This window comes from Megalops cyprinoides, chromosome 23 (assembly GCF_013368585.1).
Source record: "Megalops cyprinoides isolate fMegCyp1 chromosome 23, fMegCyp1.pri, whole genome shotgun sequence".
NCBI classification, from domain to species: domain Eukaryota; kingdom Metazoa; phylum Chordata; class Actinopteri; order Elopiformes; family Megalopidae; genus Megalops; species Megalops cyprinoides.
In genome coordinates, this window is record NC_050605.1 from 23,908,450 (window position 1) to 23,924,832 (window position 16,383).

At 48.1% G+C, this 16,383-nt stretch overlaps 2 protein-coding genes across 2 annotated transcripts in view; both read left to right on the plus strand.

Moving 5' to 3' along the window:
- The window catches only part of LOC118770282 (transcriptional enhancer factor TEF-3-like), a gene marked incomplete at its 5' end in the record, with an annotated part of 20,000 nt that extends 11,562 nt beyond the window's left edge, over positions 1 to 8,438 (plus strand). Inside the window, 8 exons of the mRNA XM_036517861.1 lie at positions 841 to 975; positions 1,223 to 1,266; positions 2,375 to 2,433; positions 2,693 to 2,823; positions 3,094 to 3,267; positions 6,538 to 6,678; positions 7,207 to 7,359; positions 8,158 to 8,438. Coding sequence (XP_036373754.1) covers positions 841 to 975; positions 1,223 to 1,266; positions 2,375 to 2,433; positions 2,693 to 2,823; positions 3,094 to 3,267; positions 6,538 to 6,678; positions 7,207 to 7,359; positions 8,158 to 8,271 — 951 coding nt within the window. The remainder of the gene's footprint in view (positions 1 to 840; positions 976 to 1,222; positions 1,267 to 2,374; positions 2,434 to 2,692; positions 2,824 to 3,093; positions 3,268 to 6,537; positions 6,679 to 7,206; positions 7,360 to 8,157) is intronic.
- A 4,085-nt stretch (positions 8,439 to 12,523) lies between these two features.
- On the plus strand, positions 12,524 to 15,455 carry LOC118770751 (MANSC domain-containing protein 4-like). Its single transcript, XM_036518515.1, has 6 exons — positions 12,524 to 12,743; positions 13,148 to 13,282; positions 13,792 to 14,075; positions 14,451 to 14,518; positions 14,605 to 14,837; positions 14,941 to 15,455. Exons 1-6 carry the CDS (start codon positions 12,524 to 12,526, stop codon positions 15,453 to 15,455), a joined length of 1,455 nt encoding a protein of 484 aa, XP_036374408.1.
- The last annotated feature ends 928 nt before the right edge of the window (positions 15,456 to 16,383 follow it).

The following is a 16,383-nucleotide window of genomic DNA, read 5'->3' on the forward strand; positions in this document are numbered from 1 at the left end:
AGAAAATATTAGAAAGCATTGCCTTCCAGTTTAGGGTAAATAGCGTGGTCAGTGTTGGTAAACCCTGCGGGTTAACAGGTATGCATGAGTTGGGGTCGGTGTGATCCGAAATGGAGCCCCTCGGCCCCTGGACGGGTGCAGCATTCCCCCCCCATCTGCCCCTGCCGTGTCTCTCCGCACTCCGAGGTCAGGCGGCTCAGTTCGCTGTCACCTTGGCCTGCCGCCATTCCGGCTCGGATGCCAGGCCCGGCATCGGTGGCGGGACATCTTCTGACAGGGCTTTTAAATACGTCTTTCTTGTAACTGAGAAAGCTGCCAGATGAGCTCGTCGTATTTCATTTGTGCTGGCAGCGACCGCCGCTTCTGAGAAGAGGGGAGCGCCGTGAGGCCAAAACCCCGGGGACTGCACAGGACTGCTGCCCTAAAGAGTCTGCACCTGCGAGAGAGAAAAGCCTTAGGAACCGTAGCAGCCATAGATTCACTGGAAGGATCAGTGTATTATCTGCATTTGCCATGGCCAGTGTCTCCTTCTGTGTCTCACCCCAATCCTGTGCTGGTCTCCACAAAGCTGCCGCAGCCCCTAGTCTGACCTGCAGAGGGCAGTGTGCTACCTGCTGCCTGTCAGCAGCCCCCATACTCAGCCATAGCAACGGAGCCCTGTTCCTGCCCTGGTTTACGAGCTCTCCCCAGTGACCCCTCCATGGTGTCCCCAGCTGTCTCATTGTCCCCTGACTGAGTTTGGTATAGTGGGTGTGGGTAGCCGGAGTGGCGGTTGGACACTTAGGGGTCGTGACCCTGACGGGGACAGTAATGACAGTTCTGCTCCCCGTGTCTCTGCAGGACCAGGTGGCCAAAGACAAGGCCCTGCAGAGCATGGCCACCATGTCTTCCGCCCAGATCATCTCCGCCTCCGCCTTCCAGAACAAGATGGCGCTGCATGGGCTGTCGAGGCCGGCCTACCCGCCTGCTGCCGGGGTGAGGATGACCCCGCCCAGGCCGCCTCTGCTTCTAAACACTCTCACACACTGTATGACGTCTTTGATACCAGAAACTCCAGTCACAGTGATTTTATCATGAGTATACTCAGGGCTCTCCCTGGAGGTTATTGCAATGTGGGTTTTTTTTACCTCTAAGGTAAATAATCTCTGGGTTCTCACTGGAGGTTATTTTGAGGTGGGGCTTTGTTACCTGTAAGGTTAATAATGTCCAACCTGTTTTTCAGTTTTGGCATGGCACTCTCCCAGGGCAGCCTTCGGGTCCTGAAGAGTAAGTTATCCCCCTGCCTGTCTGTATCCCCTGACAGTTATCCTGCTGTGTGTCTATATATCCTTTATCAGTTATCCTGCTGTGTGTGTATGTATCCTTTATCAGTTATCCTGCTGTGTGTGTATGTATCCTTTATCAGTTATCCTGCTGTGTGTGTATGTATCCTTTATCAGTTATCCTGCTGTGTGTCTATATATCCTTTATCAGTTATCCTGCTGTGTGTGTATGTATCCTTTATCAGTTATCCTGTTGTGTGTGTATGTATCCTTTAGCAGTTATCCTGCTGTGTGTGTATGTATCCTTTATCTGTTATCCTGCTGTGTGTGTATGTATCCTTTATCAGTTATCCTGCTCTGTCTCTATATATCCTCTGACAGCTATCTCCCTGCATGTCCATAAATCTGGACTGGCTGAGACTCCACGGCTTTTGCTTTCTCTCAGATGTTGCTCTGGCTGAAGGCAGGCCTCTGACAGCTCTCCATAAGAGGGACTGCAGACCTTTAGTAAAGGCCAGGCAGTGCAGTACTGAGCCCAGGGACCCAGAGTCAGGATTCTTTCACAGAAAATGACCAAGGCAGCAAGCAGAAGAGTGAGAAATATAGGCCTTTTATGTTATTCCATATGTCTCCCTTTGCAGTGGGGTTGAACACTGCTCAACACTGGTCCAATAGTACTGCTTATTAATACGAGGAGCAGCAGGAGTTAAATATTCATATGATATTTAACATAAAGCTGCAGCAGAAGCTCAGAATGAATCAGGATCTGGTGGGCAGTGATCCTTATAAAGGATACTGATAAATGCTCAGTTTGTCTAACCAAATATTTATGTTTTGTTAAGTTGGAGGTTAGGGCTGTATGAGCATGCTGTTTGCTCTGTTCCCTGGAGGGCTGAGGCAGTGTGCAGGTCAGTGTGCGGGTCAGTGTGCCGGTCAGTGTGCGGGTCAGTGTGGAGGTCAGTGTGAAGGTCAGTGTTGAGGTGAAGGTCAGTGTTGAGGTGGAGGTCAGTGTTGAGGTGAAGGTCAGTGTTGAGGTGGAGGTCAGTGTTGAGGTGAAGGTCAGTGTTGAGGTGGAGGTCAGTGGTGGGTAAACGCCTCTCCTGTCTCTGCAGCATAAAGCCTTTTTCATCGCAGAACTACATCCAGGCGTCCGGTGCCCCTCCCATCAGCGGTGAGTGTGCAGACGGCCTCTTTCCTCTCACATGTGATACATTATCATACAGCGTCTTAAATCTGAGACCCAGGAACAGACAGTAACTACGACTTTCCGACTTTCCTGTCTCCAGCAGCGGACTTTGCTCACTAGTTGCTCAGCTGGAGCTTCTGATTTTACTGTAACTGTAATGTGAAAAATAACCCCCCAGAACCCCTCCCTCTTCCTCTGCCCTCCCGTTACCACGGCAACCCCCCCCCCCCCCCCCCCCCCCCAGGTTATGAGAGCACAGCAGGTCTCTCAGTATCCCCCAGTGCCCCCCCCTGGCAGGGCCGCAGTATCGCCAGCTCCAAGCTGCGCATGTTGGAGTTCTCGGCTTTCCTGGAGCACCAGCAGGACCCCGAAACTGTGAGTTACGCCCTCTGACACGCCCACCTCAGCCCTTTAAACAATCCAAAGCATCCTCTTCAGTACTCTACAAACCTGCATCCATGCACCGCACCATCCCCTAGCACACGCAGCAAGGGTGACTGACCCGCTGCCATTTTCCTTCTGTTAATCGAAAGCAGAGGTTTAAAATGGTGATTATTTCCCTGGAGTTTACGGACTGAGATGAGAAGGGACCCCATTCAGGAAAAGAATGAGTAACGATTGGACCCACTTCCCCTCTCTCCTCAGTATAACAAACACCTGTTTGTGCACATCGGCCAGTCCAACCCCTCGTTCAGCGACCCCTACCTGGAGGCTGTGGACATCAGGCAGATCTACGACAAGTTCCCCGAGAAGAAGGGCGGTCTGAAGGAGCTGTTTGAGAGGGGCCCGGCCAATGCCTTCTTCCTGGTCAAATTCTGGGTGAGAGTCTGCCCTCTGGATGAATCCTCCTGTGACCCCCCCCTCTCCCCCCTGTTCTCCTGGGGGGAGAGGGGGGGGGTTCAGCTGTGAGAACATTCGTGCTTGTGTGTTTTTTTTTGGGCCCACAGGAGGTCCTCCGGGAATCTGGCTGCATTGTTTTCCCCTGTAAGCAGATTAATGGGTGAGGAAAATGAAGTGTAATAAATGAATTTACACTAAGCTCACATCGAGAACCAGCTGTTCTCATGAACCCGGTTAGAGTGCAGGTAACTGGAACAAAGTGAGTCTGAGCTAAATATAGTGGCAAAGTGAGTGGCAAATATTTACAGCACAGGGGTCTCTGAGGAGAGAGGTACACAGCCTTCCTTTGGCTCCTTACCTGTCTTTCTTTTCCTGTAGACTGCAGGAGGGGGTATGCAGTATGACTGATGGTCTACATCACACTGTGCCTGACTACAGTTTAATTCCTTGGATTTTAGTCATTGCAAGTAACCAGGTATCCCAGGTTTAAATCAGTCGCAAACGGGAAGCTAACTCTTAAAAACCTCTGCGGTGTGGTGTAGTGCTAAGGAGCAGGACTCAGGACCCAAAGGATGGCAGTTTGATTCCTGGGTGGAGCACTGCTGTTGTACCCTTGGGCAAGGTTTAAATAAACACATATAAATAGCTGGTATAAAAAAATAATAAAGTAAGCTATGCAAGTCATTCTTGGGCATCTTCATAGATACTATCAGCAAATGTGGATATCCATGACCATTGCTGCTGTAGGTAAGGCAGAGCCAGATAGATGTGTTACGGAGCAGGGACACTATGGGTTAAGCTATTGGCAGATAGATGCGCTGTGGAGCAGGGACACTATGGGTTAAGCTATAGGCAGATAGATGCGCTGTGGAGCAGGGACACTATGGGTTAAGCTATAGGCAGATAGATGTGTTACGGAGCAGGGACACTATGGGTTAAGCTATAGGCAGATAGATGTGTTACGGAGCAGGGACACTATGGGTTAAGCTATAGGCAGATAGATGTGTTACGGAGCAGGGACACTATGGGTTAAGCTATAGGCAGATAGATGTGTTACGGAGCAGGGATACTATGGGTTAAGCTATACGCAGTGGCAGGGAGGTGTTTTGCAGCAGTGCCCTCGGGCTGGCACAGGCCTGGCTGGGTGGGGGGGGCAGAGCAGGCGGTGGGGGGGGGGGGGGGGGGGGGGGGTGGAGGGGGAGAGTGGCAGGGCTGCTCTTTCACAGGGGAAATTTGAGCAGGGGCACCTGTCCCCCCCTGCTCTGGGGCTGAGCCGTCCCACACGCAGGCTTATTTATAGAGCACCCCCAGCCTGAGGCAGAGGGGCGTGGCCAGACACCCTGCCGGGGGCGGGGCTGGCTGTAGACAGCTGCATCTCGCTGGGTACCAGCAGTATCTCAGCTCAGTGCTTTTTCAGTCCTCCATTGACAGTTGGCTTTAATGGAACTTTTTACATCAGGATGAATGACTAGAATGAAAAACTTTCATTGGTTTTCTCCTGCTGATAAATACAGGGAGCCCCCCAATGCCCAGGGTTCCGGACAGAAGCATGGCTTGGTTTGATGGGTGCTTTAGGAAAGCGGCAGGAATGTGCACCTTGCTTACTCAGCTTTCTGTGGGTGCCAGATGCCCTTTTTTCAAAAGGGTGGATTTATATTCTTCAGAAAACTGTATTTACTTAGGTGGCAGGGTGTGAAAGTTATTGGGTGGCGTCAGTTTGAACAGCCAATCACATCAGAGGAGGTAACAGATGCCTGGTGGTGTGAGAGAGAGTGGAGGTATCCCTGTAATTCTGGAAGGCAGGAGATTCATGTGCTGCAAAAGATATTTGTTTATTTGGCTGCCCTACATGTTGTCATCACACGCTGTCAGAAACGCACATCCGCGTGTGCACACGCACACATACACACAAACGTGTGCTCAGGTTGCACACACACACACAAACGTGTGCTCAGGGTGTTTGCTCACGGGCACACGGTGCGTCTGTCCTGTGATGAGCGCAGGAATAATTGTTATGTGCTTTCGATTGTTCCAGTGTCTGAAATGAGGTGGCAGGAAAATATTTAATCAGTTACCGCCGTAGGGGTGTCTGAGGCATAATGCCGCGATGCTGTCAGATTCAGGCAAGTCATGGGCCTGCCCTTTAGGGTCCTAGGTGCACGTTGGCATGGCAGCGGTGACAGGCTGCTGGCCATCCTCCAGAATGATGGCATTTCGGATTGAATTTGGTCCTTGGTGTCCCTACCTCCTGCCCGGGCGCCTGTGGCCCTGTGCTAACAGATCGCCTCACGCCTCTGAAGCACCGGCAGAATCCGATTTGGGCAGGGTGTCGTAAATTGTTACACAGGAGCCTCGCCTGGGTGATGTGATTAGGAAATTGCAGGATCTGGGCTGTAATTGGATGAATTCCCTTGCAGGCCATTAAGGCGGGAGCGCGGGGTTGAGGGGAGGTTAGGGGGCCGGGGAGATGAAGACAAATGGCGGAATTACACGCGGGCCGAGGGGGAGAGGGGGGAGAAGGGGGCCGCCTGGCTGCGTTAATGGGTCGTTACGAGGCGTGGAAGTGGAGGGGAGAGGGTGAACTCTGACTGCTGTCCTTTGAGATGACACCTCCACCCTCCTAATGAGCCCAGGCTGTGGTACCACACGGCGGGAGATGCAGCATTCGGTGACGGAGCCGCGGCCGGACAGAGTGCATCCTGGGAATTCAGCAGCTGCATTCAGGGCCGAAGCTGAGGAAACACAGCTCTCCCTAAAGAAAGTCAGTCACAGTCCATCTTAGACAGGAGTCATCTCCACTCCCACAGCCCTCTGGGAAATGATTGATGTTTTGGTTGATATTTATAACACTGTGCCAGCAGATGTGAGTTTCTCACGGCTGGTACCAGGACGTCACACTGCTGTCAGCTAAATGGTCAGTGGCTCTTGTGCTGTTGAGACACGGGCATGTCTGAAGTTGGTGTAAACCTGGTATCTCCCTAGAGGGCCCATGGGGGTGATGAACAGGCCAGTTTATAATACAAAAATAACTTCTGATACGAAAAGGCTGGAAGAGGACATACAGCATGTCTGAAGCCCCCACTTCCCTGCAAGGCTATAAGAGTTTCAGAATCAGTCGTGTTGCATTATGAATTAATGTGTACTTATCTCTATGTATTTCTGTGTTTTGGATTTTAATTTTAAGGCTTTTATTCACTTCCTGCTTGTAAATCTTGCCATGTGTGCTGTTTTTCCCCCTGTCCCCCACAGGCGGACCTGAGCACCAACATTCAGGACGACAGCAACGCATTCTATGGGGTGTCCAGCCAGTATGAGAGCTCCGACAACATGATCATCACCTCCTCCACGAAGGTCTGCTCCTTCGGCAAGCAGGTGGTGGAGAAGGTGGAGGTGAGCGCTGCAGGTGGAGGTGTGCGTGGAGGGGCAGACGGGGCGTACCTGTGTGTTCCAAATGGACTGGCACCCTGAAAAACCCTTAAGAACCCCTAAAAAGGGGGTGGACAGAGGAGCATTAGATGTGGGGTTGCTGGCTGTTGGAGGGTCAGGTTAGAGGTGAGAGTGATCAGCAGCCTGAGGGCAGGGCACAGAACACCCTGATTAAACCAGCTCTCCGACTGCCTCTGACAGCAGTGTGTACTCTAACACAACATGGCATCCTATCTTTGCTTTAGTATTGATTACGGTTAAACCCTCACCATTATTAATGTCAGCACACCTGTCCTGCTGTATATGCACACTCAATAACCATCTATTCTGACACACTGGAACACATCACATTTTTACACATTGTAGATATTGTATTGTCTTTTAGATTATATTACTAATGACATATCACCGTATTTCAGATGTGTATGTGTTTGCTTATTTCCCTGTGATGTAGTGTATATGTGAGTGTCGCTGTGGTGTGTGTCTCTGCAGACGGAGTACGCGCGGTTCGAGAACGGCCGCTTCCTGTTCCGAATCCACCGCTCCCCGCTCTGCGAGTACATGATCAACTTCATACACAAACTCAAACACCTGCCTGAGAAGTACATGATGAACAGCGTGCTGGAGAACTTCACCATCCTGCAGGTAACACGCAGCATCACCTCCATCACAGACCAGCGCTGCGCTTTAGGACTTTACCATCATACAGGTATTATAGTGTCACCTCCATCACATATCAGTGCACTCACGTACACTCTTCAAAAAGTTACAGTAGGCAGAAGTGACAGCCGTCTGTTTTGATATCGCTGTACGGTTGAATATAAAACCAACTCTGCATATCACTAAGTGTCTGTCTTGCTGTGCTGATCTGCGTTCCTGGAGAGACAGAGTTCATATTTCTTCAAACTGTCCTCTTGTGGCAGAGTCAGCAGCAACACAGTGCTTTAGAACATACATTAGGTCCTGGGGACAATGACTGCACTCGGGCCACAGAGCAGACAGTGGGTCTGTGTGTGCTACAGCATGTGACTGAGTGCTGTGCTGTGGGTCACGTTAACAGTGACACACAGGAGCAGTGTGAGACGAAGGCCACCCTGCTGCTGACCTGAGAATGGAACAGGCCTGGGCAGAAACATGGTCTAGCACTGACATTAAGGAAGCTGTGTTAAAACCGGGAGCTTCTGATCCTGTGCAGCAGGTGTAGCTCCTGTCTCTGTGACCGACGGTGTGGCCTGTGATTTTTTTATTTTTACACGCAATGCTGATTCTGTCCCGCACCACCCTGCCGTTCTGGTAGGAAGCATAAGCACAGTGCTTGCGCTCTGGTGTTGGTCCCTGCCCGTTTCGTGTTATTTTCTTTAAGGGTGACTGACGTGGCTGTGGGCGTCAGTGGGGACCTGCTGGGGGCGGGAGAGTGGGGTAACAGGCTGTCTCTCTGGGCAGGTGGTAGCAAACAGAGACACACTGGAGACCCTGCTGTGTGTGGCCTATGTGTTCGAGGTGTCGACCAGCGAGCACGGAGCACAGCACCACATCTACAGGCTCATTAAGGACTGAGCCGCCCGGAGATTAGGACTGCTGGTCAACTTCCTGATGCCAGCATTTCCACCGCAAACACCTCCCCCGCGGACTGCCAGCAAGCCCTGTGTGTGTGCTCAGAAAGACCCCAGCGCACTGTGTGTGTGCTCAGAAAGACCCCAGCGCAGGGCTCTGGCTCTCCCAGCTGCCACCAAACAGAAAACAAACAAAAAAACAAACAAAGCCATTCTGGAACATTCTGAGAAGGAAAAAGAATCGTGTCTTCTGGACAAGGAAGTGGAGCAGCTCAGCTCTGGATTATCACCATGGTTATTTTTTTACTGCAGACCATAACCTTGTGACATTGCATGGACTGTTTTTTTCCATTACATTTTCATAGCGCTTGTTTGTTATAGTTTCTTTTTACACAGTTGCTAACGTGTGAGTGTCAGAGAGCCACCTAGTGGACGTAAGGACTCAAGCCACAAGATGAAATCTCTTCCTCGTTCAGTTTTAACCGGCAGTCTTTTCCATGTTCCCATTCGAGGGTAGTGTTCCAATATACTGTGGTTTACTGCATCTGCCATGGGAAAGACATTCTGACTGTGAAAATAACTATCTCCAGAATGATTGAAAGAAATAAATATACATACATATATATATATATATATATACATATATATATCATTATTTTGGTTGCCTTTCAGATGTAAAATAATATCTAACATTAGTGCCACTGGATGAAAATAAAAGCAATGTCCTTCATTTTAATTGTGCTGCCTTGAGCCAGTTATTCAGAGGTAACTGCAGATATGGACAGATTCTGTGTGAAGGGGCATCTGACAGGATCTGGAGGGAAAGAGACCATATTATGGTTTTGGCCATATTATAGCTGACAACATATCACAGTGCTGGGTTTCAGAGTTTCAAAAATAAACATATAAGATATGTCAACCTATTGATCAAACTTGAAATAAAGTGAGTTGACAGGCCTTGTCAAAATGACATTAAAGATTGATTTTAAAGCTTACTGCCATTTCACACCTTGTTATTGGGCAACAAAAATGTGTATTCATTTTCAAGGACGGAGTTAATGAGCGTAATTTTGTGACATCATTGAACAGAACAATGTTCTTATGCTCTTTAGCTGTATTTAATTTAACAGTCAGTGGGTTAGTAGCACTTTCATACTTGCTGCATTTACCTGATTAATTAAAAAGGGAATACAAACGAAGCTCTTGCCCATTTCTTCCACATGGTGTCACTGTTAGGAGTAGCTTCTTCCTGAGTAAAACTGCGGCGAGGGAGTAATATCATGTGAAACAAACTCATAAACGTTGCTTTTTTCTGAGATGATCCGCTCAGGGATAATAATGGACCTCATATATTTACATCACCACAGAGAAAATGCTACAGCTCTCAGTGGTGTCTACGGTTCACACTTTCAACTACTTGTATCAGTACTTACATTTCTTGAAATATGACATGTCTACGTACTGGACCTTTAAAATAGATTTTTAGTATATTTAAATAGCTTAAAATCTGTATGAATGGAAATGCAAGCATTAAAAGGTGTCAATAGTCATTTGTTTGTGAGTTTGTGTGACAAGCTGTTGCCTTTAATTTGATCCAGCCTACTGTTATGATTGGACAGCATTAGCTTCTGAAACTGTTTTCATATATGCTTGTTAGAATATCCATCTCACCTGTTTAAAATTATGTTTTCCCTTTCAAGATATCTACAGAGATCTGGGTTTTCATGGCTTTATTTTACATGCCGTTCTGTTGGTGTGAAATCCATACAGTACCATTCTAAACCCAGATCACAGGCAATTTCTTTATTAAATGAGAACCGTACATCTTGGGACATTGCCGTAAATATTAGATTGTGCAGTTGGGAATAAAGTAATTTCATAACTTTTTTTGATTTTTCTTGTCTTTCTCCTCTCATTGTGTTGCTCAAAATTATTTAATTTCAATTAGTAATTGATTCATCCAGAAACTTCTTGGAGAAGAAAGTCTATCCTCTCCACTCCCATACCAACACTTGAGCGTTCTTAGCTTGGGACAAGAGAGATTAGTTTTTAGGTTTGATAAGACTATTGTTAGGATGCTTTTCTAGTTTACTGATGTGCTCATAGTCTGCTCCCATGGTGATGCAGAGAAGGTTGATAGCAGTTTCAATATTCTCATAATGTTTTAATTATGCAGAACGGTCATGTAACCTGGACAGATCCTTTCACTTAAGAGTCCATTTTGTGACATTTCTTGAAAATGGATGTAAAGCTCCTGTAAAGACGAGTCAGGGCCTATACTCCAAGAATAGGCCTCACGAGTCTGTGCTTTTAACCAGGCTGAGGAGAGAGGTCACTCTGTCTGCCATTGCACCATGGCGTTAATATTGTCTAATTTTAAATTAAAATATTGTTTGTTACTATGATTATTGTTATGCATCATCAAAAGTCCTGCCATCACTGTAATGAAGAGAAAATAATCCATAAGAAAAATGAAAAAAAAATGAAAGACTCACTTGAATTAAGGACAAAGCAGCAAAGTGGTTGGATTAAATGGCCCCTTTTTTCAGGCTTGGACCTGAGCGATGTTGGGGTGGGGGCCAAGTCTCTGTGGAGCCAGGCCGTTTGGCAGGGGCCTGGGGGCGGGGCTCCCGGCCCGAGGGGTCTGAGCTGCACTGGAGCCTGACCCCGGTGCCTGCTAAATTCTGCGTTTTGTAAGCCTTTTATCTGAGCTGGAACAAAGAGTGGGCTATTCTGCAGCGGGAGCAGGAGCTCAGGGGAAGAGCGGGCCAGGAAGAGCGAAGGTTTGATCCACAGTGAAACCCTGAACAAGCTGCACATCCAGAGAAGGTGTCATTAGAAGAATCTAGAATACTATTATCAGAACTCCACAGAATCTGGAATGCTGCAATCATGGCAGTCCTCTCTGATAGCTCTTCCACACAGAGGCCCATGACTTCTGATCACTACAACAAAGCCCTGAGACATTCCTCTCTCTTCAGGATATCTCTACTGCACAAATCACAGACCATAGTCTTAAGGCTTCTCAGATTTATCCTAGCAAAAGACACAAAGACTACGATGTTTAACACTATGTTTATAATAGGCCAGACAGAGTGTTTCTATAAAATACCTGTCATTATTTAGTTTCATAAAGTGTGCAGATTTCATTTTGAAATCTGAAGCAAACTGCAAATTCGTGAATGCTTTTGCAGTAACTGGCCCTGTATTCTCTACAAACTAGTGTCCCATTTAGTAAAAAAGAACAAACTAACAAATATATTAATGAATAAATATAAATAAAAAATAAATACATTTTTAACATGTAAATACATGATTATTGGTCATCTACACAAATTACTATTAGACTGCTTATACTGCTGTACAGCAATTGATGCAAGACTTGGGATAGAGATCGTGATGTATGCATTTATTCAAATAAGGGCCGTGTGCAGCTAACAGCTCAATCAAACCGGAACAGGGGAAAGCTCGGCTGGAATGAAAACCAGCAGACATGCTGGGTCCCCACAGGACCGGGACTGGCAAACACTCCCCCGCGAACCTGTAACCTGGCAGGTGGCAAAACCTCCATCCCAACGGCTACTCACTCCTGGCCCTAGAGTGCCAAAGATATTTCTGGTTTTTGCAACATACGAGTTCTTAATTACATAATTGGATCGGTTGTTATGCTAAATTAACGCAGCTGATCGAGTCTGAGTGCTGAAATTCCGAGTGCCTCGAGCGAATGGCAACCGGCATGATGTTAGTGGATTAGTCAAACTTTATGATTAAGAGCTAGAATGGGACAAAATTCAGAGGCATTTTTCCTCACTTCAGGACCCAGGTTGTTTCCCTGACCTTAAACTGTTATTCTAAAAGAGCCAATTTAATATTGCGTCGCTGAATTGCGACAAATGACCATACAATGAACAATGAACATATTTGACATATTTTCACTCTTTTGAAGAGGTGTCTCGTTTCAGTAAAGCATCTCCTTACAGTTTTGTGACGACAGACCGAAAAGGGCACGAATATGAAAAGAACAGTCGGGGGACGTGAGATATCTGCAGAGACGGGACATGTTTGGCGCACAGACCTCCTGCGCACCCTTTCCGCACCGCAGAAACCACGCACCTGTATCGGGCACCTTAGCTAAATGCCGCGCCTGAGAGGAGACGCCCGGACCTGCAGAGCCCTCATGGAGTCCCGCAAACGCACCCGAAATCTCTAAGTGCTTCAACGTGAATCGCTGTTGCGCACGCTTGGATTTTCGCGCAATGACTTTTACATGGCTTTTCTTGATAATACTGAGTTTGACGTGTAGCACGGAGAACAGGTGTTCTCCGACGTCTTTCTACAAAAACTGCTGGATCCGCCGTTTCCCCGGGATCTTCATCGATATCGACGAGTCGCAGCGGAGAGGCGCGCAGCTTCTAAAGTTCTACCCGGAGGAGACGGCGCTGAAATGCAGCCGATCGTGTTGTCTCACAAGAAATTGTAAGTGTTGGTCCAACATTCCAATTTTAAAAACTTTTAAAATAGTATGATTTTTTTTACTTTATCAAAATGGCTTTTGTTCCGCGGTTTGCTTTTTAGTGCACTAATACAATGAAATAAAACTCAGACCATTCACAAAATGCGTTCTGGCTTCTTTTGGAAAAAAAAATGTATGAAAAGGATACCTGTCGAATGTGCTTCTTTAATACAGCTTATAGAAACCTCTTTAAACGTGTGTGCACTGTGAAGCAAGCATATATAACATCACAATTGGTTAACACATACTCCAACTTCACTACAGATTGACAGCAAATTTAGCAAGAAAGATCTGTAGTGTGTCTGTGTATGCCATTTTGCACTGTATTGCTGTACGGAGCAGAAATGACCGTCCTCTCTCCTCGCAGTTTCCTGTAACCTGGCCGTGTTCCACTATGACGCCGTTCAGGAGAGTGTCAACTGCTTCCACCTGCACTGCCCAACGCTGGAGAGCTGCGTCCTCAGACGCCGGAACAATGTCATCCTCTACAACGTGACCAAAGGCGGGTGTCATTTTCACTTTTACTGTTGTGTCCCGTGGTTTATCCTGTGACAGTACACAGGAGTGTGTTTTGATTGGAGAATTCACCGTGCAAATTAGCATACCCCGTGGTGGTTTGCGTATCATACAGTAAAGCGTTTCAAACAAAATGAAACGAGCTTTATGTCTGATTGCAAAATACGTCTTGAATTATAACAGCAAAATAATGACAAACGATAACAGGGTGATGAACTCCAAAAGAGAACTTCTGAAATAAAATGTTGACACCTGCATGTTTGAAAGAAACATTTTAGCAAGCTAATAACCCCTTGAGGGGAACAGGAGATTATGGTAAAATTGTTTAAAGTATTACACCTGTTCGAACACACACGTTTTATTCGTAGTACATCTGTCACATAAATTACACGATCACTGGTTTCAGCAGTGGACAGCCACAGGCAGCCCTATCGTTACGATGTCTGAGTGGAGCGCACAGCCGTCCAGCGTTTACCTCTGAGGTGTTTTTCTCAGGTGTGGATCCTGACCTGCTGGTGTTTGGGAAGTACTTCACCTCCAATGTGCGTGTGCTGCCACACCTCTCCTCCCGCCTAAACACCACAGAGCCTCTGGCCTCCGATAAGAGGCAGTTCAACCGGCCTCCAGCTGCTCCTGCCCTGCCCCTGACCCCAGCCCCCACCGCGAGGCCAACCGCAGCAAGGACCACCACACCAGAGACACCCAGCCCTACTGCTTCTACAGCAAGGCCATCCACACCAGCATCCACACCAGAGACACCCAGCACAACTGCCTCCACAGTAGTGCCTTCTACAACATCAAGCACAACAAGGCCTTCCACAGCAAGCATGACCAGACCAGAGACATCCAACCCTATCACCTCCACAAAAGGGTCTTTCATAACATCCACTACAGCAGGGCCTTCCACAACTACAGTATCTACAGAAAGGCCTTCCACTTCCACAACTACGACCTCCATAGCAGAGCCTTCCACAACCAGGTCACCCACAGAAGGGCCTTCTACAACAACACCCACACCAGAGACACCCAGGTCTACTGCATCCACCACAGGGCTTTCTACATCCACAGCAGGGCTACTCACAACTGCCACAGGGCTTTCCACAACCAGGGCACCAACAGCAGGTCCTTCCACAGCAAGGACGACTACACCAGAGACACCCAGTACAACTGCCTCCACAACAGAGCCATCTACAGAACCTTCCACAACAGCCTCAACAGCAATGTCACTCACAACATCATCCACAGCAGGACCTTCCATAACAAGGACAACCACACCAGAGACACCCAGCCTGTCTGCTTTTACAGCAGAGCCTTCCACAACATCATCCACGGCAGAGACACCCAACACAACCGCCTCCACAACAGCCTCAACAGCAGGGCCTTCCACAACAAGCACACCCACACCAGAGACACCCAGCCCTACCGCATCCACCACAGGGCTTTCTACATCCACAGCAGAGTCTTCCACAGCATCACCCACAGCAAGGCCTTCCTCAGAGATGACATCTGCGGCAGAGCCTTCCACAACCAGGGCATCTACAGCAAGTGCATCCACACCAGCCTCCACAGCAGGGGGAACCGCCCCACCCCAAAACCCCACCCAGCCCAGCAGGAGTTCCCTCTCACCCATGTCTCCCACCAAAGGCCCTACAGATGCCACTGCCCGCACCCCCAGCATCACCCTCGTCACCTGGACCACCTCCAGTCATCCCCCCTCCTCCAGTGGTTCCTCCACTGCTCCGCCTTACTCCCACTCCGCCATCCAGATCACCACCACGGCCCCTCTGACCACCGGCCCCTACCCAGTCATCGCCGTGCCCGCCAACCTCGAGGGAAGCAAGCAGTACCCCAACGACACCAAGGGGTACGTCAGCCGGAACCACACTGCGGGAGAGGGGGGCGGGGCCAGGGAGGGGGAGGGGAAGGGGGAGGGGAGCGGGGATGACCCGGGTGAACTGACTCCTGTCTGGCACCTGGCAGTCAAAACCCTGTTAGTACCTGTGCTGGTGTGTGTCGCCGCCCTGCTGGCCTGCTGCTGCACTGTCCTGATGGCCGTCTGCCTGAGGTGTAAGAGGAAAGGCCGCTACAGGACGTCCTGGAGAAACGGCAGGGTGTCCATGCGCCTCATCAAGTACGTCATTGTCAGGGAGAGCTCGTGATCGCAGGTCGGGACGCAGTCTGTGGGTTTATTAAGAGTGGAAACCTGAAGCGCGAGGGTGAGAGAGATTTCTGATGACTGGCAAACAAAACCTCGCTGAAGAACATTCTTCACATGGAAATGTTTGTCTCACGCTGGAATACATTGAGTGGACAAATTCTCCTTATGAGAAGAATCTATTTAAATGGACTGAGAGCCTCTTGTGCCAGTTACAGTTCTGGAAAACTAGAAGAGTCCTTGATGATAATACTGTGCTTTACACTGTAGCTGAAACAAAACTGACTTTGACTGTAATGTTATTTTTTCCTTCAGAGATGCAGCATGTAGCATCTACACAATACACCCGCCTCATAGATCTACATCAAATATTCCCACTGCCATAGCTCTGACAGAGCAGGCTTCGGAGTTCCCAGGATGACATTAATGTCCATCTCATTTTCAGTTCTGTGAGAAATCCATTAGGGTTTGTGCGTCTCAAGGAGCCCTCTGTGCTTGTGCTGCTCCCGCGTCATTGGTCATCATTCAACCTGCAGATCAAATCCAGAGGGAGCCTCTGAGAGGAGTGTTCATTATGATGGTAATGAGGGTTTCAGACTTTTTCAACAAACTGTTTGCCACCCATTGTCTTCACATGCGTAGAAGTTCAAATGTGATGCAGGAATGTAGTTTCTGTTTTGCATTGCCTTGGCTCTGTGATTTGATTCTGTGTTAGTCATACTGAGTCTGTGTGGTTTCTGTTCCTTTAAGGTAAATCTATACATTTAAATCATGCTGGTCAGTGATTTTAAAGAAATATAACTGGATTTTATCAGTATGTCACTGTAGATACTGCAGTTTTATGAAATATTCTTTTAAATATATTTTCACGTGTAACAGCCTACTGTAAGACCAAGATCATGGATTATTTCGTATTGTGAAATTAGTCCTTG